At 44.5% G+C, this 22,297-nt stretch overlaps 1 protein-coding gene across 2 annotated transcripts; it reads left to right on the top strand.

The window, feature by feature from the left end:
- The first annotated feature begins 2,666 nt into the window (after nucleotides 1-2,666).
- On the top strand, nucleotides 2,667-17,922 carry KCNE2 (potassium voltage-gated channel subfamily E regulatory subunit 2). 2 transcript variants are annotated; one of them, XR_009209688.1, is made up of 2 exons: nucleotides 2,667-2,750; nucleotides 10,376-10,579. XR_009209688.1 is itself a non-coding variant. In XM_058427572.1 (2 exons), the coding sequence occupies exons 1-2, from the start codon at nucleotides 2,736-2,738 to the stop codon at nucleotides 17,779-17,781; spliced, it is 399 nt and encodes a 132-aa protein (XP_058283555.1). In that variant the 5' UTR covers nucleotides 2,691-2,735; the 3' UTR covers nucleotides 17,782-17,922. The 2 variants fall into 2 exon arrangements, 1 of the variants encoding a protein (XP_058283555.1); XM_058427572.1 differs by lacking the exon at nucleotides 10,376-10,579 and adding an exon at nucleotides 17,398-17,922 and having other exon boundaries at nucleotides 2,691-2,750.
- Nucleotides 17,923-22,297: the final 4,375 nt, after the last annotated feature.

Genomic DNA, 22,297 nt, shown 5'->3' with positions numbered 1-22,297 from the left:
AGAGTAACAGATATTTAATGGCTAAATATTCATATGATGGGGTACTACTCAGCAATAGAACGAAAGTAGCTCCTGATATACACAACTCGGATGGATGTCAAGAGCATTATATAGAGTGAGGAAAAGCTGATCTCAAAAGATTGCCTACTGTCTGTTCTTATTTCTTTAACGTTCTCAAAATAACAGATTTATAGAAGGGATACCTGATTAGTGGTACCATGGCCTAGGGATTGCAGAAAGGGTTCAACTATTAAGGGGTGGCACTAGGGAGTTTCTTAAGAGTGATACAGCAATTTTGTTCCTTGGTTGTGGTGGTAGTTTCCCAAATCTATACATCAGATTAAATTATATCAAGGCTGGGTGTGGTGGCTCATACCTATAATCCCAGCACTTTGGGAGGCTGAGGCGAGAGGATCGCTTGAGACCAGGAGTTGAGGACCAGCCTGGGCAACCTAGCAAGATCCCATCTCTACAAAAAATAACAATCACAAAAGATTAGTTGGGTGTCGTGGTGTATGTGTGTAGTCCCACCTACTTGGGAGACTGAGGCAGGAGTATTGCTTGAGCCCAGGAGTTGGAGGTTACAGTGAGCTGTGATCATGCCACTGCACTCCAGCATGGGTGACAGAGCAAGACTTTGTCCCCCCTACACACAAAAAATTGCATCGCTGGGCATGGTGGCTCAACCTATAATCCCAGCACTTTGGGAGGCTGAGGCAGGTGGAGCACCTGAGGTCAAGAGTTCGAGACCAGCCTGACCAACATGGTAGAATTCCATCTCTACTAAAAATATAAAAATTAGCTGGGAGTGGTGGCGGGCACCTGTAACCTCAGCTACTTGGGAGGCTGAGACAAGAGAATTGCTTGAACCTGTGAGGCGGAGGTTGCTTGATCTCATATCATGCCACTGCACTCCAGCCTGGGCAACAGAGAGAGACTCCAGCTCAAAAAAAAATTGCATCAAATTACACACACACACACACACACAAATGAGTGCATGTAAAGATGGTGAAATGTGAATACGGTCTGTGGTCTATGTAGCCACAAGGATTGTATCAGCATCAATTTCCCACTTTTGATATTATACTATAGCTATGTCCCATGTTACTATTGGAAGAAGCTGGGTGAAGGGTACACACAAAATGTTTGCAATTTCCTGTGAATCTATAATTCTTTGAAAAAATAGCTTAAAAAGAGAGAAATGTACAAAATGGTTGTATCCTGCATTCTCTAAAATTTGAAAAAAAAAATGGAAAAAAGAAAAGCAAATTCCAAAGCCTTTCTCTGGGCTGTTGGCAGCCGCTGCAGGCAGTGGAGGGAGCGCCACCTGCCCAGAACACATGTGGCTGGTTTTCATTGTCACTGCAGAGGTGACACGTCTGGACTTTGACTGCTGCTTATGAACCAGGCACACTCGGCAGCACAGTGGGGACACAGTGTGGCCATTTTGAACACCACAGCCTGAGATTTAGACTTCTTTCTCTGGCCCTAGCAAAAGGGACCCTATGGTAAACACCCTGCCTAGTGAGGTTTGAAAGACAATAAATGAGACTGTGGTTGGCAGGGGTTCTCCAGATGTGGACAGCAGGCTCTCCTGGGCTGTGCCCTTTCTGAATACTCAGTCAAGCTCTGCTATCTCCGTGAGGTTGCTCATTGGAAGCAAATTCTGAAAGCCACCCCACTTTGGAATCCCAGAGAGGCCTGAAGATGAGTTTCCTTTAAAACAAGGCAAGGAGCCATGGGTTTGTTCTAAATTTTCAAGGACATGGAATCCTTTGAAAAGATTTCTTAAGGGAGCAGGTGCTTGGCCGTCCCCATTGAGTCCAAACCTGAGAGCATCGGGAAATTGGAGGTGGGACTCCATGGTGGTGGGGGCTGTTCCCAGGGAGAAGCTGGGGGCCCTTTTCCTGCCCTGAACACTCTCCATCCTGGGCTTCTGTCTTTGAATCAGAAACAACAGTTCCAGGGAAAACCCACTTCAAAATCTGCCCAAACAAAAGGCTGTGAGAATAAGGAGATGTTGTCAAAAAATATGTCTTTATGGTTTGGATCTGTGTCCCCAACAAATCTCATGTTGAATTGTAATTCCCCAGTGTTGGAGGTGGGGCCTGGTGGGAGGTGACTGGATCATGGGGGTAGATTTCTCACGAATGGTTTAGCACCCTCATCCCCTTGGAGCTGTTCTTGTGATAGTGAGTGAGCTCTCATGAGATCTGGTTCTTTAAAAGTGTGGCATCGCCCCCCGCCCTCTTCCTTTTACTCTGGTCATGAGAGGTGCTGGCTCCCCCTTTGCCCTCTGCCATGATTGTAAGTTTCCTGAGGCCTCCCCAGAAGCTGAGCAGATGCCAGCATCATGCTTCCTGTATAGTCTGCAGAACCACGAGCCAAAGTTTAAGAGGTTTAGCCTGTTTTCTTTATAAACTACCCAGTCTCAGGTATGTCTTTATAGCAGTGTGAAAATGAACTAATACATACACATCTGTCAGAAAAAGATACAACATTTAATAACGATGGACTGTAAACATCAAATATTTTTATTTACAAACAAATAAAGTTTTTATATAGAACTAAAATGATTTCTATAACACCTGTTTTCACTGTTCTTCAATATTTCTCTTTTAACTTTTCAAAGATTTTCTTTTAAAATTTTTTTTTTGTAGAGATGGGGTCTGACTATGTTACCCAGCCTGGTCTTGAACTCTTGGCCTGTGATCCTCCCTCCTTGGCCTCCCGAAATGCTGAGAATACAGGTAAGAGCCACCATGCCCAGCCAAGATTTTTTTTATTGTCTGTATTTAAGATATGCAGCAAGAAGTTTTGACATACATATACGGAGTGATTACCACAGACAAGCGAATTAACATACCGTTAACATATGACATCAACCATTAACATGTCCATGTTCTTGTGTGTGTGTGGGGGGGGCGGGTATGTGTGGTAAGAGCACCTAAAACCTACTCTCTTGGCAGATTTCCAGTATACAATGTGTACAATGCTTATAAACATGTTTCTTTATTAAAACAAAACAAAAAACCACCACATATATGGAAAGAGCTGTGCTGGATGCCTTAAGAGGAAGCTTGATGGTTCTAAGCAAAGGCCAGAAAGGGGCCTGATCTATGGAAAAACTGGAAAGCCGGCCAAGTTTGCTGTGAGAGCCCTTTCTCTCCTCCCATCTGTGCTGATCTGCTTTTTTCCTACAAAAGCCCATTGGCCTTTTATAGTTCTTGGGGAAAATGAAGCCCCCACGGTTCTGCCTCCTTGAGTTCCAGGCCTTTCCCCCTCCTTCCCATCCAGTTTTAACACCCACACACCTGTGGCCTGCATGCTGGGGGTTCTTTTCTGTTTGATTTGATCCTCTTCCTCTTTGAAAATCATCTTTGTAAAACAAACCTAATACGGCACCATTTCCCTCCAGATTCATGCTCCAGGAAGAAAGGGTGCTGAAGGGTACAGGGGGCCTCACAGCCCACATCATCTGTGTGTTACATTCATTTTCCACTAACAGAAATCAAAGAACATACTCTGCCATTAGGCCCATGACAGGGGTCTTTGTTAACTTTGGGTCTTGCTGAAGTTGAGTAATGTCAGGGCAAACAGAACACAAGGAAGCTGAGGCATTCTCTGGCTTTCCATTGCAAAATAGGCCTGTTGATGCTTGGTGACGAGCTTCTCAATCCCAGAAGCATGAAGCCAGCAAGGCTGGGAAAGCACCTTGGGTGAAGGCTCCATCAGAAGAGAATAAACTTTATCAAAACTTGGTTTGCTCTATCACAGCAGCAGCATTTCAGAAGCATCCTATGAAGTTGCTTGTTTCATCGATAAACTAAAGAAACCTCACACGTTTGGAGAGTTCTTTGTGAGGCCTGTTCATTGGAAGTGGTCATGCTTGTGTGTAGCTTAAAGAAGAAGAAAATTCCAGTAGTTCCTCAGTCAAATGGTGTAATCCACTCCAGAATCATTGCCATCTCTTCTAATATTCTGAACCAGGCATAGAGAAAGTAAAAGCTCAGTGCATAGCTAAATGAAATTACCAGAGATTCTCAATGCCGCCATTTCCAGCTTTTCACAAAACCATTGTGCTCACATTAATAGCATCAAGAAAGCTTCCTACTCTGTGAGCTTCATTAGAAACGTCATGTATCATTAATGGTTTTGAAAAGGTGAAAAGTTTCTTTTCCAGAATCTTTTTCATTGGAATAATAATCTTGGTACCTCGTAAATAGATGGGGTTGTTGATTTCATCACATCCAGAATCTAGAATTATCACCATTCTTTTGGGATACAGTGAGAGCTTTTTTCCAGCCAGACACAGAATGAGCAATACAGGTGAGGTCCCTGTTGTCATGGAGCTCAAGTTCTGTTACAGACAGGAAAGAAAAAAACAATCAATAAAACAGGATAACTTCATAATTCAAAGAAGCCACGCACAGCTGTGAGACTATGCACAGGCGCCATTCACACTGTAGACTAAGTGACAGCCGCCCCCTGGGTTAAGCCCTGCCCTGCCTGGGCAACAGTATGTGGCATCCCCACACAATTCAGATAATAAAAAGTGCTATCAGGAAAATAAAACAGGGTAGCGGATGGCAGTGTGGGAGTCAGTACTGCAGACTGCATGGGCAGGAAAAAGCCTGTCTGAGGAGGTATCATTTGACGTGAAGAAGGAAGAAGCTGTGCCAAGATCGGGGGAAAAGCATTACAGGCAGAGAGAGCAGCGTATGCGAAGATGCTGAGGCAGTCCGTATAATTGCACCATGAAGAGGTCCCTGTCCTAATCTCTGGAAGCTGTGAATATGTTACCTTACCCGGTAAAATGGACTTTGCAGGCGTGATTATTAAGTTAAGGATCTTGAGATGGGAAGATGATCTTGGATTATTCAGATGGGACAAATGCAATCACAAGGCTCCTTATAAGAAGCAGGCAGGGGGCTCAGGGAGTGGGAGAAGATGTGATCACAAAAGCAGACGCTGGGCCGGGCACGGTGGCTCATGCCTGTAATCCCAGCACTTTGGGAGGTTGAGGCGGGCAGATCATTTGAGCTCAGGAATTTGAGACCAGCCTGGCCAACATAGTGAAACCCCATCTCTACTAAAAATATACAAAAATTAGCCTGGCATGGTGGCAGGCACCTGTAGTTCCAGCTACTAGGGAGGCTGAGGCAGGAGGATCACTTGAACCCAGAAGGCGGAGGTGTAGCAGTGTGATCTTGGCTCACTGCAACCTCTGCCTCCCAGGTTCAAGTGATTCTTATGCCTCAGCCTCCCAGGTAGCTGGGATTACAGGCATATGCCACCACGCCTGGCTGATTTTTATATTTTTAGTAGAGATGAGGTTTCGCCATGTTGGCCAGGCTGGTCTCGAACTCTTGGGTTCAAATGATCCGCCCGTCTTGCCCTCCCGAAGTGCTGGGATTACAGGTGTGAGCCACCACCCCAGGCCTAGATGTTTATCTTTTAAGAAGCATATAGCTGGATTTTATTTTGTTATTCAATTTAATAATGCTTCTTTTAATAGGTACTTATTTTATTTAAGGATATTGTGATTATAGATATATTCAGATATTATCTTAGTCATTGGGGCAGTTATAGTAAAAATTATAAACTAGATGACTTATAAATGACAAAAAGTTATTGCTCATAGTTTGGAGGCTGGGAGGTCCAAGACCAAGGCACTGGCAGATGCAGTGTCTGGTGAGGTCTCCCTCTTCGGTTCATAGATGGTGCCTTCTAGCTGCGACCTCACATGGTGGAAAGGGGAAGGCAACCTCCCTGTAGCCTCTTTTAAAAGGGCATTGATCGCATTCATGGGGTCTCCATCCTCTTGGCCTAACCACCTCCCCAAAGCCCTACCTTTTAGTAATATCACACTGGGAGTTAGAATTTCACTATATGAATTTTGGAGGGACACAAACATTTATGCCACAGCAGATATATTTCTACCACCTTATTTGGTGATTTCTGGGTTTTGTTTTTGTTTGAGACAGAGTCTCGCTCTGTCGGCCAGGCTGGAGTGCAGAGGCACCATCTCCGCTCACTGCAACCTCCGCCTCCCCGGTTCAAGCGATTCTCCTGCCTCAACCTCCCAAGTAGCTGGGATTACAGACGTGTGCCACCAGGCCTGGCTAATTTTTGTATTTTTAGTAGAGACTGGGTTTCACCATTTTGGCCAGGCTGGTCCCGAACTCCTGACTTCAGGTGATCAACCTGCCTCGGCCTCCCAAAGTGCTGGGATTACAGGCGTGAGCCACCATGTCCGGCCGGTGATTTCTGTTTAAAAGTTTTTTCTTAAAGTGTTTTTCCCAGCTAGTTTTTCATTGAATGGGTAAAACATTCTACATTTGCTTTTATTAAAACAGGAAATGAATTTCGCTGCATTTCAATTTATAGATTTTATTTCTCTTTCTCGTGATCACCCACACGTTGTTAACATGACAATGTGTGCCATGTGAGGTCAAAGACTGCTCCATGCTGGGAGAACTCATGCAAAACAGCAGAGCTGTCCCTTAAAATTGATTTCTGGGACGATAAGTTACTTTTTATTTTATTCATACAATTTAATTTCATTTTAATTCATTTTTAAGGGAACATCACATTTTGTATGAAAAAACAAGATTTTTTATGTATTCTCCTTATGGGAAATAAATATATTTATAATGCAATAAAGTAAAATTGAATGTAAAATTTTGTGGATATGTGTTTATGTGTCTTTTTCTGGAGAGCGCTGACTAACCCATGTCAGGTTCTCAGAACTCATGACTTCAAATGCTTAAGAACCACTGGCTCAGATTTGTGTTCTAGCTACCACTGGGGCTGTGCATCACTGGTCCTAGAGGATGCTTTGTGAAAAAAAGAAGTTTCTACCATCAGATATATTTGGGAAATGCTGCAAAGAATAGGCAGAATAAGGAGAATCCCCAAAATCTCCTCCTGAGGATTTGCCCTGCTCAGATCATTTTAAAGACTGAGAAAGCCTGCCACAAAGAAACCTCCAACTCAAGTCACAGAATCCAAATTTAATTTGACCTCATAACCTTTGTTTCTGGAATCATTTAGCCTCCCACTGAACATGATGGGAAAGAAATGATGCTCTAGAATATTCTCAATCTTTGCATTATGCCACACTTCAGGGAGCTGTTTTGTAAAACTGCTTCTACTCAACTCCATTTTGACTTTGCACTTTCAGCCGATTTTGAGGAACTTCATTTTAAAAAAGGCCAACAGCTGTTTTCAACATGACAGAGATGTTTAGGTGACTTGCTCTTCAAGAAAGAGGAAGAGGGCTGGGTGCGGTGGCTCACAACTGTAATCCCAGCACTTTGGAAGGCCGAGGCAGATGGATAACTTGAGCCCAGGAGTTTGAGACCAGCCTGGGCAACACGGAAAAACTCACCTCTACAAAAAATAAAAAATAAAAAAACATGAGCTGAGCACGATGACACATGCTTATAGTCCCAACTACTCAGGAGGCTGAGGTGGGAGGATCACCAGAGCCCAGGGAAGTCGAGGCTGCAGTGGGCCATGATCACGCCACTGCCTCCAGCCTGCAAGACACAGCAAGATCCTGTCTCAAAAAGAAAAGAAAAGAAAAGAAAGAATGAAAGAGAAAAAGAAAGAGAAAGGACGAAAGAAAGAAGAAAGAAAAAGAAAGAAAGAAAGAGAGAAAGAAAGAAAGAGAGAAAGAAAGAAAGGAAGAAAGAAAGGAAGAAAGAAAGAAAGGAAGGAAGAAAGGAAGAAAGAAAGAAAGAATGAATCCCAGCCAAGGAGTGGAATGAAGGGAATTCTCAGGATGGTGTTGAAGAGAAAACCCAGAATGCCAGCTCTATGGCATGCTTACGGAACAACCAGTCAGGGAGGGAGAAGGAGGATGGAGCCGCTGGGGATGTCTCTAGGGAAAAAATGAAACTGACAAATTATTTTAACGAGGCAGACCATGTAGAAAATTGTATTGAGAGCATGTTACATAGCTCTTGAGGGCTATAGGAAGCGGATCAAAGATAGCTAGGCAAAAATGAAAAAAAAAAAAAAAAGCAAAAGAATTATTAACTCCAAGAAAAACAAAAACCTGTATAGATGTAATTGCAGTTCACTACTGAGATTATCAAATAACAATATTTATATCATCATAACAATGCACACTCTCAAGTTGGATTTAACTCTAAATTGTGATGTAACTATATTGGGAGGGTGTGGAGGGAAGTGGGTGTGGCTGTAGAGGCTAATATCCTCACCTACCCTAACAGGAAGTCAACAGATACAGAAGCCAATGTGTCCAATGTAGGATATCTCCTAGCAGGACGGGCACTAACTGATTCGAAGATCTCCGAGGAGAGTATCCAACTTTCTGTATTCCTCATCACGTGTCATGAGCAGTCACGTCCTGTCTAAGGCATCTCGTTAGCCTGGTGGTTTGCATCCACAACAGTGCCCTCAGAATAGTACAGGTAGCTTGAAAGGCACACTCCATGACAAACAGTCTCCTACAGCTCTTCTTCTTCTTCTTCTTCTTCTTCTTCTTCTTCTTCTTCTTCTTCTTCTTTTTTTTTTTTTTTTTTTTTTTTTTTTTTTTTTTTTTTTTTTTTTTTTTTTTTTTTTTTTTTTTTTTCTTCTTCTTCTTCTTCTTCTTTTTTGATAGAATCTCACTGTGTCACACAGCCTGGAGTGCAGTGGGGTGATCTCGGCTCACTGCAAGCTCCATCTCCTGGGTTCACACCATTCTCCTGCCTCAGCCTCCCGAGTAGCTGGGACTACAGGCGCCTGCCACCACGCCCAGCAAATTTTTTTGTATTTTTAGGAGAGATGGGGTTTCACTGTGTTAGGCAGGACGGTCTCAAACTCCTGACCTTGTGATCCACCTTCCTCAGCCTCCCAAAGTGCTGGGATTACAGGCGTGAGCCACCACGCCCAACCAGCTCTTCCTTTTTGGAAGAATTTTGTTTTCTGTTATCGCTGGATGGCAAGCTGAATAATGATTTCATATCCAAATGCAGACTCAACTCCTTGGGTTTTAAAAACACATGTCATATGTAGGCAAAAGAGCTCTTGTAAAGGCAGGGGCTGCAATTCGATTTTTTTTTTTTTTTTTTTTTCTGAGATGGAGTTTTGCTCTGTCGTCCAGGCTGGAGTGCAGCAGCGCGATCACGGCTCACTGCAACCTCTGCCTCCTGGGTTCAAGCAATTCTCATGCCTTAGCCTCCCAAGTAGCTGGGACTACAGGTGTGTGCCACCACGCCTGGATAATTTTTGTATTTTTAGTAGAGACAGGGTTTCACCATGTTGGCCAGGCTGGTCTTGAATGCCTGACCTCAAGTGATCCGCCAACCTTGGCCTCCCAAAGTGCTGGGATTACAGGCCATGCCCGACCTGCAATTTGATTTTCAAAGAGAACATTTGCTTTTACATCTCTTGTTTTCTGGGTGTGTACCATTTTACTCGCTTGTTGGGGACGATGTTGAGTGAACCCGTTGAGAGCCTGCTGCAGAGATCAAGGAGGCTGCAGCCTGTTAGGAACACTCAGCAATTCTCCCCTTCCATTTTCTTCTCCAGCCTCTAACTGCACAGGGGTCATGTTTGCTTCTGCCTCCATTTCTTCCAGGCCCCATCTCATTCCATGCCTTAGTCCATTCTCACATTGCTGTACAGAAATACCTGAGACTGGGTAATTTACAAAGAAAAGAAGTTTAACTGGCTCAGGGTTCCACAGGCTGTACAGGAAGCATGATGCTGGCATCTACTCAGTTTCTGGGGAGGCCTCGGGAAACTTACAATCATGGCAAAAGGCAAAGGGGAAGCAGGCACACCTTGTGTGGGGGAAGCAGGCACACCTTATGTGGCTGGAGCAGGAGGAAGGGGGGGCTGTGCAGAGAGGTGCTACACACTTTTAAACAACCAGATCTCGTTAGAACTCTACCACAAGAACAGCACTAGGGGGATGGTGTTAAACCATTAGAAACCACTCACATAAGCCAATCACCTCCCACCAGGGGCTCCACCTCCAGCACTGGGGATTACAATTCAACATGAGATATGGGTGGAGACACAGATCCAAACTGTCTCCTTCCAGTTTCTCAATCTAGTTTTGTAAATTGTGTAGCGGGATATGGGTAAGAGCTGTCTAAAAACTAACCATTAAGGAGCTACTCTTCACCTGGTGCTAGAACATTCTTTTCATTGGTGAGGTCTGGTCAAGCTCTCCTTTTCACTGGCATGTGTTCTTGCTTATTTCTTATAAAGTAATAGCAAAAGCTAATATGTGCAGGGCACTTACTATCCTACCTCGTGGCAGGTTCTGTGCTAAGTGCTGTATATCTGTGATCACATTTAATTTTTATAACAAGCCAAATGAGCAGGAACTCTTATTACCTGTATCTTACAGACAAAGAATCCAAAGACCGGGGACAGTAAGTAATTTGCTCACCTGGTTTGCCAGCCTCCATGACACATCGCCGTCCAGTTCTGCCTTTAATTACCAAAGTGTAGACAAACACGCTGCTTTGATTCTCCTCTCCTCGGCACCGGGAGAATTCAAGAGTGAAGTTAAACCGCAAGGGCTGAGTTAGAAGATTGGCCTCAGTTCCCTGTTCCCACCAGCAGGTGGCACCGTCTCCTAGCGGAATTCTTACTTGAACGTTTTGCTTCCATTTCTGCAGAGGTATGGTGAACTCAGTTGCACCATCAAAGTGTTCCTCCTGGCTGAGTTTGCCTATCTTGTTCAGTGAAGACAACTCATGAGGACAAATGGTGTTAATGAGAAGCTTATGTGGAGTTACAGAGATCCTCATATACACCTTTAAAGTACACCTAATAACGTTAACTCTGCAATAATTTGTAGATCATTTTAAATCTTAGCCATCTTCCTTTTGCCACCCAGTGTGCTTCAAGTCATATGGTTCAGAGCACCATTTAATGTGAAACTCCAATTTTAAAACAAAGTGAACCCTCCTTTTACAAAACCATGAGACAAGTTGCAGAGTAATGACCACCCACATGAGTGAGTGAGTGTAACTTCCGTGGCTGCCATTTAAATTGGATTCAAATCCAAATGGCTCCAGCTCCATGTCATTGGACCTCTTGTGCCCTGATTCCCTTGGCTAAGTTCGTAGTACCTTCTACGTCAGGTTGTGGCAATGATTACCTGAGGTTAATACAATAAAAGCACATGGTAAGCACTCCTAAATGATAGCCAATATAAAGACCCAGATTTCCCAATTCCAAGGGTCCCCACCATGATAGAAAAGGATCTTTTGGTAAATAGAGTATGTTTAGCTCTTGCTAGGTCTTTAAATACTTTGCTGGGGGCCAGGCACCATGGCTCACACCTGTAGTCCCAGCGGCTTAGGAGACTGAGGCTGGAGGATCCTTTGTGGCCAAAAGTTTGAGACCAGCCTGGGCAACAGAGCAAGGCCCTATTTCTACAAAAAAATAAAAATTAGCCAGGCTTTGTACACACTTGTAGTCCCATTACTTGGGAGGCTGAGGCAGGAGGATCCTCAAGAGTTTAAAGCTGTAGTGAGCTACGATTGAGCCACTGCACTCCAGCTTGGGTGACAGAGGAAGACTCTGTTACTACAACAACAACAACAACCAAAAACCTCAAAGCCTCTTTGTTGGACTTACTTCCATCTCCTCCATGTAGTACCTTAGTACCCTTGCAGCCTGTTTCTCTTTTACAAGACAACAATGTTGTTATAAACTCATTTGGAAATGGTCCCATGGAGGAGTATTTACCAAAATTTAGCTTATTTAGCATCTTCAGAACACGGCACTTGCCTGGAATTATACTGACCCCCTCAAGCCACACCAACCACCCAGAGATGGCTGTTCTTGGCTCCTCTCCCTGGGGCCCTGTCCTTCCCATGTCGTCTTCTTCTTCCTTCTTCCTCCTTCTTCCTCCCTCCTCCTCCTCCTCCTCCTCCTTCTTCTTCTTCCTCTTCTTCCTCTTCCTCTTCTTCTTCTTTCTTCTTTTATTGAGACAGACTCTCACTCTCACCCAGGCTGGAGTGCCGTGGTATGATTTCAGCTCACTGCAACCTCTGCCTTGTGGGTTCAAGTGATTCTCCTGCCTCAGCCTCCAGAGTAGCAGGGACTACAGGTGTGTGCCACCACATCTGGCTAATTTTTGCATTTTTAAGTAGAGACGGGGTTTCACCATGTTGGCAAGGCTGGTCTCGAACTCCTGATCTCAGGTGATCCACCCACCTCAGCCTCCCAAAGTGCTGGGATTACAGGCGTGAGCCATTGCACCCAGCCCTTCCCACGTGTTCTGGCAGGGAATGCTGTTGCCCCCTAAGCCTACCCTAAGAGGAAGACTTCTTCTGAGGAGAGATATTCACTGTGCCCAGGCCCTGCCCTGGCTGGAGCTGGCAGGAAGGGTCCCAGAGCAGGAACTTGTGCCACTCTGCCCAAAGCCAGAGTCTCTGAGGCATACACCCCATCAGGCACCAAGGTGAATTCCAACTGCCAGTTAGTATTTAACTTTCCACATACGATTAGATTAAACATGTGGGTTCATAAAAGCGTAGGATTGCTGACTGCAGTTGCAAGGGCTTAGATGGTCATAAGGTGAAGGTGCCCAGCAGGCTGAGGCTGAGGCTTGTGTGCAACCCAGAAGAGAGCTTGCTAACGCCAGCAAGAAGGTTCAGAACAGCCTGGCTTTGGAAAGGAATTTCATCCTGCCCACACACTGCATAGGTAAGTCTTAGCACACATCTTTATTTTTTGAGGAATTAAGTAACAAAGTTATCTATTTGCCTTTTCCAGAAAAAGATAAAAAGAATGATTTTCCTGGTACGTGGCCTGGCTCCTCATCCACTCTTCCTTCTTTCCTTCTTGTGTTTTCCTTACTCATTTCTTTGTTAATTGCCTTAGAATGAAAATTTTGAGTTTTTTAAATGGAGGATTCATGGTAAATGTAGGTAATCATATTGTTTTCTCTTCTTGATATAAAAATGAAAGACTTTGCTGCCTTTTATAGGCCCAGGTAATGCGAGCGATCTACCATGTTTCAAGAAAAGAAAACTTTGGGGCTGGGCGCGGTGGCTCACGCCTGTAATCCCAGCACTTTGAGAGGCTGAGGCGGGCGGATCACCTCAGGTCAGGAGATCGAGACCATCCTGGCCAACATAGTGAAACCCCGTCTCTACTAAAAATACAAAAAAATTAGCCTGGCGTGGTGGCTGGCACCTGTAGTCCTAGCTACTCGGGAAGCTGAGGCAGGAGAATGGCATGAACCCGGGAGGTGGAGCTTGCAGTGAGCCGAGATTACGCCACTGCACTCCAGCCTGGGCGACGGAGTGAGACTCCATCTCAAAAAAAAAAAAAAAAAAGAAAGAAAAGAAGAAAAAAGAAAAGAAAACTCTGGACTTTGGGTTCAAATGAGTGTTACTTTCCTAATAGTGTCCTGATTGCCGTTGTCATGAATAACACACATTTGTGACAGGAATGGCTGGAATTAGGGGATCATTCTGCAGCCGGGAGACAGGGCACAACTAATGACATGTGTAAGCTCAAATCATGGTCTTGATCTTATGTCTCGTACCCAGTTGAGCCAACTGGTCACAGCAATGAAAACAGTGAGTTATTGGAATGTGTGACCTCTGCTAGGACAGTCAGTGCTGGACACTGGCTTGGGTGACGTGAGCTCCAGTCCAGGCACTGTGGCCAACTTGAGAGGCCTGTGGTCTTGCACAGGTGACTTAAGCTCTCTAGGCTATAGTTATTCCACCTATCAGAGAGCGAGCCAGCCTAAATGATCTCCAGGGACCCAGCCTGTGCTAGGATTCAGCAAAAAGCATTCACTGGAAATGTAGGTACCCTAAGTTGATACACATGAATTGCCCATATTTGACCATTTCTAACCTATACAAATGGCCATTTCATATGATTCCAGAGAACATAAATGATAGTTGTCTTAGCATTACTAAAGTAAATGCCTATTATGATATTCTACTTAGGGGTAGGATAAGTATGTATACCAAGTATGGTTTGTTTTGTTTGGATTTTTGAGACAGGGTCTCACTGTCACTGCCGAGTGCAGTGGTGTGATCATGGCTCACTGCAGCCTTGACCTCCCAGGTTCAAGCTATCCTCCCACCTTAGCCTCCTGAGGAGCTGGGACTACAGGAGTGTGCCACCACATCCAGCTAATTTTTTATTTTTTGTAGAGGTGGTGTCTCACTATGTTGTCCAGGCTGATCTCAAACTCCTGGATTCAAGCGATCCTCCCACCTCGGCCTCCCGAAGTGCTAGGATTACAGGTGTGAACCACTGCTCCTGGCCTCCAAATATGGTTGATGTCTATTAGTTAAATAGTAATTCTGGGAATAAAAAATTGAAATGTACACACTTATAATTTGAATGTCTTAGCATAATGTCCTTCAGTGAAACTGCTTTCACATACTGTGATTTGTTTTTTTCCTGTGGTCACGGAGCAGGCATGGGCCACTCGGCCACATCTCATGCATCTGTATTCAAAAGCCAAATCCCTTTGGGATCCTATTTACTTGGCCTGGCCACGGATCAGCACTTAGATATTTAATCCCCATAGGCCCTTTCATCCCTGCGATTAAGTCTTATCAAAAAGCACCTCCTGACCTGCTTAGCAGTGGGGCCTTTGTTCACATTAGAAGGGTTGAACAAATAAGGGGCAGTTGGGGCCACTTAGCTCTAAAAGGCTGGTGAACGCTGCCATGCCTGCACCTGGAAACAAACCCAAACGACTCCAGTGGAATTCAGCACTGAAGTCCCTCATCTCAAAGACCTTTTGTGGCAGAGATTCTTGGATGGGCCTTAGGGGGCTCAGAAGTCCCCTGAAATTGAATGTAGAGCTTCCTATGTGCATATGTATACTTTCTTGGGGAAAAATAAAGTCACATCATTTTATTTTACTTTTCGAGGGATCTTTAACACCGCCCCTCCCCCACCCCCAATTCCCACACCCCTTAAGAATAAATTAAGCATCACTGTTCTGGTAGTTTCCAATTGAATTCCACAGAGGAACTGTCATTCATTCACACCTTCATTCAACAAATTTTTAGTAAAGATTTGCTAGGTACCCATCGCTGTGTAGGGGCCTGGGATTCAGAGATGAGTAAAGCAATCCCTGCCTTCTGGGGGCTCAAGCTCTCTTGTCATCGGGACTCAGTTACTTAATCTCACTAAACATCCTGAAGGTAGGAGTTTATAGAGTGGTTTTGAGGATCACATGAATAAGCACACAATACATGGGTAATTGAAAAACGAAAACAAGGCCGGTGGCTCACACCTGTAATCCCAGCACTTTGGGAGGCCAAGGTGGGTGGATCACAAGGTGAGGAGATCGAGACCATCCTGGCTAACATGGTGAAACCCCATCTCTACTAAAAATACAAAAAATTAGCCAGGCGTGGTGGCGGGTGCCTGTAGTCCCAGCTACTCGGGAGGCTGAGACAGGAGAATCACTTGAACCTGGGAGGCAGAGGTTGCAGTGAGCCGAGATTGCGCCACTGCACTCCAGCCTGGGTGACAGAGTGAGACTCCGTCTCAAAAAAAAAAAAAATTTTTTTTTTTTGCCTTGCAATCGTTTGCCTTGATGTTATGTCTAAAGCCCCACAATTCTCTAAAAACAGATGTATAAAAAAGCACACGTATATAATTCTCTGAAAACAGAATATAAATGAGTCATTGTTCCATTTAACTGACATTTGTTGAGTGCTTGTTATAAATATGGCATTATTCTAGCTGGTGTGAGGTTACCAATTTTTTTAAACAAAAGTAATATAAATATATACACACATATTTAGTTACTGCATATGTGACGCGTGCTTTTGAAGAAAAAGGAGGTGCTGTTGGAGGAAAATGGTGGTGGTGGTGGGAAGTGATTTAGAGTAGAGCCAGGGAAGTCTCAGAAGTGACAACTAGCTGGAACCTAAAGAATGAGGAGGTAGCAGGTGGAAGAGAAAGGCAAAAGTATTCTAGGTTGAGAGAATAGGATGTGCTAATGTCCTGAGGCAAGAGAGCTTACTGACAGGGAGGGAAGATGTCAGGTGTGACCGAACTGTAGTGAGCAAAGGGTAACTGAGGAGGTGGTCAGGAGCCTGCTCAGCCAATGGGGTGAATACTGTTAAGGAATTAGGACTTGATTTTAAGAACAACCATTGTATCATTTTAAAAGCAAACAAATGGCACTATAATTTCCCTCTTCAAAAAGGCACATTGGCTGGGCATGGTGGCTGACACCTGTAATTCCAGCACTTTGGGAGGCCGAGGTGGGTGGATCACCTGAGGTCCGAAGTTCGAGACCAGCCTGGCCAATGTGGTGAAACCCTGTCTCTACCAAAAATACAAAAATTAGCCAGGGGTGGTGGCACGTGCCTGTAATCCCAGCTACTTGGGAGGCTGAGGCATGAGAATCGCTTGAACCCGAGGCGGAGGTTGCAGTGAGCAGAGATCATGCCACCTCACTCCAACCTGGGCGACAGAGCAAGATTCTGTCTTAAAAAAAAAAAAAAAAAAAAAGGCATATTGATGGCTACTCAAGGCAGAGAGGGGCACATATAACCCCAAAGAGATGGCTCTGGGGAGGGTTGTGTTGTATTACATTGTTGGCATTGTATTATCCAGGTGAAAGATGCTGGCGGCTGGGCAGTGCCAGTGGGGATGAAAAGGAGAGATGGATTTGAAACATAGGAATAATCTCTCAGATTGTTTCTTGGCATCACTTACCTAAAATACTTCTTTCAAATATGGAGGTACACACCCCTCCCTTTAGGACACTTGGGACAATGTGCCACTTAGACATAGGGGATAGAACAAATTGGAGAGTCTGTCAATGCCCCCTGCAATCTTTTCCCTTGATGTTATCTCATAATGCCCCACAATTCTCTAAAAACAGAGAGCATACATGAGTCATTGGTTCATTCCACTGACCTTTGTTGAGCGCTTGTTATGAATGTGGCATTATTCTAGCTCTTGTGAGGTTACCAATTTTTTAAAAAACAAAAGTAATGCAAGACTGCTGATGAAAATTTGGAATATGAGAAAAGCATAAAGAAGAAAATATATATCTTTAAGCACACCACCCATTGTTAACATTCTGATCTATGTACTTCTAATATTTTCTCCATTTTCATATGTACACATACATTTTTTTACATGCATATATAGCTATCAAAGTATATATATAAAATTTTGTCTGCCATTAAAATTTTTACTGTGTAACAATCATGCATTGTAAAAACAGTGAATAAAATGTATACAGTCAGTTTAAAGCCTAACAAAACATGCATTCCATCACCAGCCAGGTTAAGAAGAAATACTGTTACTCGTCCCCTGACATCTCCCTCCCACCTTTACATAGCCAAATCCAGAAAAGATCTGTTTTCCTAACCTTGTTCGCCTATTTCATTATTTCAATTGCAGCAGGAGGGAAGCATGTCTACTTTATCCAATTTCACACAGACACTGGAAGACGTCTTCCGAAGGATTTTTATTACTTACATGGACAATTGGCGCCAGAACACGACAGCTGAGCAAGAGGCCCTCCAAGCCAAAGTTGATGCCGAGAACTTCTACTATGTCATCCTGTACCTCATGGTGATGATTGGAATGTTCTCTTTCATTATCGTGGCCATCCTGGTGAGCACTGTGAAATCCAAGAGACGGGAACACTCCAATGACCCCTACCACCAGTACATTGTAGAAGACTGGCAGGAAAAGTACAAGAGCCAAATCTTGAATCTAGAAGAATCGAAGGCCACCATCCATGAGAACATTGGTGCAGCTGGGTTCAAAATGTCCCCCTGATAAGGGAGAAAGGCACCAAGCTCACATCTGACGTCCAGACATGAAGAGATGCCGGTGCCACGAGGCAAATCCAAATTGTCATTGCTTGGAAGAAAGGGAGTTCCTTGCTCTCTGTTGAGAATTTTCATGGAGATTATGTGGTTGGCCAATAAAGATAGATGACATTTCAAACTCAATGATTTATGTTTGCTTGTTGGAGCAATATTTTGTGCTGAAGACCTCTTTTACTTTCTGGGCAAGTAAATGTCATTTTAATCAATATCAATGGCGAAAATAAAGCCAAATTTGAAGTAAAGTGTCTGGGCAGTGGCCGTGGTGATAGAAAGGAGAGATTTACAAATCATTGAATCTTCTTTCTCATGAAACATCATTTGTGTGTGACAAATTCAATTTATAAATAACCCAGATGTATTATGTAGAAGCCGAGGCTCAAAAGCTATCACTTGCTTACTAGACTGACATAGGAGCATTTATCTATAATATTAATTCATGAGTGTGGAGTCTGAAGAGATGAATAAGCGAACCATAAGATTACATTTATTGTTTTCCTGGCCTTTAACCTATTTAGAAGTCTTAAGACAGAACAAACATTTTTCTTCTTCTTTTTCTTTTGAGACATGGTCTCGCTCTGTCGCCCAGCCTGGAGTGCAGTGGTGCAATCTCAGCTCACTGCAGCCTCAACCTCCTGGGCTCAAGTGATCCTCCCACCTCAGCCTCCCTAGTAGCTGGGACTACAGGCACGTGTGCCACCACACCCAGCTAATTTTTGTATTTTTTTGTAAAGACAGGGTCTCACTATGTTGCTCAGGCTGGTCTCGAACCTGAACAAACATTTCAAAGGACAAATAATCCATACCAGAGAAGTTGAGTATTTAAGAAGTACCCAGTATAACAAGAACATATTTTAAAACTAACATTTAAAGTTTTGCAGAAAACTAATCTTGAAAAGTTCTCATTATTTAAGAAAAAAAATAAAAAGTTATAATGTCGCTTTAAAAATGTATTCTTTTAACTTGATTTAGTTTTCCTCTATTTATAATTACTTATTAGCATTTATGTTTAAGAAACTAAAGGATACAGAAAGGGTCCAAATTGCTGATGCCTTCTGAAGACCTAGACAGGAACTACTTAATATTTTGCACCATGTGGTGAAGGATATCATAGAATGTCAGGGCTGATCATTCCACTGTTGGCAGAGACCACCTCACTTACAGATGAGAGAACTGCAATCCCCTGAGAGGAGACAATTTCATTCACTAATTCGGTCAGGCAACATTGACCTACTTGGTTCACTGGCCTAGACCCCAGGAGTATAAAGATGAACAAGGCCGGGCACAGTGGCTCACACCTGTAATCCCAGCACTTTGGGAGGCTGAGGTGGGCAGATCACCTGAGGTCAGGAGTTCAAGACCAGCCTGGCCAACATGGTGAAACTCCTTCTCTACTAAAAATACAAAAATTAACCGGGTGTGGTGGCAGGAGCCTGTAATCCCAGCTACTGGGGAGACTGAGGCATGAGAATTGCTTGAACCCGGGAGGGGGATGTTGCAGTGAGCTGAGATTGCATCACTGCACTCCAGCCTGAGTGACAGATGCTAAACATCATAGTACAATGTGACAAGGTCCTAACAGAGATCAATGCAAAGGGGACACAGCCAGCCAGCACAAGGACAGGAGGGCGTGTCTAACGCAGGTCAAGGTCTTCTCTCTCAGAGCAGCTGAGAGTAGCAGGTCAATGGCAGCAGAGAGATGTGGGGCCTTGGCATCCCATGGCTTCATGCCTCCTAGTTTACCCTGTTCTCCTCCCCATGCCCTAGCCAAGGCACAGCAATGATGGGCAAGGCCTCAAGCCTCAGGGTGCTAGGACAAAATTTAGAAAAAGAGGCTCTTCTTCAGAGAATGCTTGTAGAACTCCTTATTCCAACCACAAGGTTTGTCTCTTTAAAATTACAGAGTGAGATATATACAAGCTACCTACTTCCTAATAACCGATTTGCAATTATGCCAACTGAAGCATTCAGTACAGTGTTAGAGAAAACCATCCATGTTCCAAGAGCAGATGTAGGAAGAGTGGCTTCCCTCCTCAGATCAGAAACCCAGAAACGTTGTCCCACCCAGAAACATCCATCTCAGAGAGGCCAGAGCAGCCATCAGGCTTTAAATCCCAGCCCTCTGCTCTGCATCTAGACAGAAATCCGAGGTTTCCATCTGGTGACAAAGACCCTCTCCTTAACCAAACCAGCAAGCTCCTCTGAGCCCTCTTCTTGACTAGAGCCCAACCATGGCCCTATAAAAACCGCAGACTCTTGGCACACGATTTCGCCCACCTTCGCACACTAAGAGACATAAACGCTAGCATAGGTTCTAAGAGCTGAAAGCTAAAGCGCCTGCCCGAGAAAAGTGAATGTTGCCTGAAGAATTTACTAATTGTTCCAACCAAAACCCAGTGACAGGCAGATAGTCCCCTGATCCCTCTCTTAAGGCAGTTACTTAAGAAAGTTTGCAATTATAAATCCTTTCTCTCTCCCTTGAGATGTAAATCTTCTACCATTCAGAGCTGTATTGTCTCTTTGAAATGCAAACATTCAAACTCTCCTTGCTGGATGGGTGCCTTGCTCTAACTTACTGCCCCCCATCATAGACAGAAGTTTGTTTCTCCTCTAGATAGGAGCCAATTAACAAACCCAGATCACACTGACCAACCCCTTCCCACTTTTTATGCATTTCCACTTCTTTGACTCTGCTCAAGCCCCGTCCCCACTCAGTTATCTTTGCGCAAAGGGAAGGTGAGCTGGGCCTCTTCCCTCTGGCAATAGCTAATGATTTCAGTCAATCCTTACTGCTTTAACTGGCTTTCTTTACCTTTGACACAGGTAAACACATGGAAAGCAAAATCGAGGGAGGTTTTTCTGGCCGGGCGAGGTAGCTCATGCCTGTAATCCCAGCACTTTGGGAGGCCAAGGTGGGAGGATCACTTGAGGTCAGGAGTTTGAGACCAGCCTGGCCAACCTGATGAAACCCCATCTCTACTGAAAATACAAAAATTAGCTGGGTGTGGTGGTGGGTGCCTGTAATCCCAGCTACTCGGGAGGCTGAGGCAGGAGAATTGCTTGAACCTGGGAGGCAGAGGTTGCAGTGAACCGAGATTGCATCACTGCACTCTAGCCTTGGCGACAGAGACTCCATCTCAAAAAAAAAAAAAAAAAAAAAAAATCGAGGTTTTCCTAATTAAGTACATTTTATTATTATCATCACTGAAAGTACAGGTGGTAACACAGAGGGTTGTCAGCCAACTTCACTTTTGGGGAATGAGAGAAATGCTGACTCTCTCAAAGCATGTTGGGTGTCTAGTGGTTGAAGCCATTTGCCAAGATTGTCACTCTAGGATCCACTCCCACCAAACCTGGGCTTTTCACTTTCAACCCAGCAACTGAAAATGCCAGTTCAAACAACTTGCTGTTTTTTTCTACCCCATTTGCTTTTAGAGATCCTCCTGCCTGTTCTGCTAGCTCCATATGACCTGAATACCACTTACTTCTTAAAGCATAGCTCAGATGCTATTTTAAAAGGAGCCCAGGATAGTGGCTGATTTGATAGAATCTAGACCCAGATTACCCAGGGTCAAGTCCCAGCTCTGGTACTTGCAGCCTTTAAAACCACGAAAAAATTAATCTCTGTGTCTCCATTTCCTCATTTGTGAAACGGTTATCATTATAGCACGTCCCTTACAGCTTTGTTAAGAGACTTAGGCAATAGCCACTAAGTGCTTAGAACAAAGCTATTTTTGTAACTTTCTCCAGGAACACTTCCTTAACAGAACCAACCCCTCCACCCCTCAGTTTGTTCTTCCCTCCACACCCTCTAACATTATAACATAACCACAAAAGAGTCCTGATGGGATTTGGAGTTACACTGCCTGGGTTCGAATCTCAATTCTGCCACTGCCATTCGCGCGTTTTCTATTGCCAGCCACCTTACTCTCCCCTGGCCTCAGTTTCCTCATCCTTAGAAGGGGAGCAGAGCACATGCTGGTAACTCCCTGAACATTCCTCTCGTTCCTTGTATTGGGTGCCCAGTTTGTGCCCTCCCATGGCGCTAGCACTGAGTGGGCTCAAACTCTGTACGCGTTTACTAAGCATGTCGACTGAAGAAATCTGGAAACCTAGTACAGCGGCACCATATCGTTACCCCAAAGGAAAATGCATGCACGCTGTCAGAGATGAGGAACACTGCGTCTGGAAACTTCTTAAGGGCACCCACGTGTCCTCAGCTGCAGACAGCAGCGAGAAGGCACCCAGGGAATTCGAGACAGCGGAAGGCGGAAGGGTCCCGCAACAACCCACCCTTCAGCTCAGGTGAGTTCAGAGTGAGAACACACCGCCAGGCTTGGACAAAGGCACCCGGTCTACACCCCAGCGGCTCCCCGCCGGGGCCTACGTGGACTTCAGCCTCCAGCCACAGGGCCAACAGCTGCTGGCCAGGGCTGCCCGCCTGGGCTCACTGCGCCTGCGCAAGG

This window comes from Hylobates moloch, unplaced genomic scaffold (genome assembly GCF_009828535.3).
Source record: "Hylobates moloch isolate HMO894 unplaced genomic scaffold, HMol_V3 SCAFFOLD_14, whole genome shotgun sequence".
Lineage (NCBI taxonomy): Eukaryota > Metazoa > Chordata > Mammalia > Primates > Hylobatidae > Hylobates > Hylobates moloch.
This window is presented reverse-complemented; position numbering and strand designations above follow the sequence as displayed.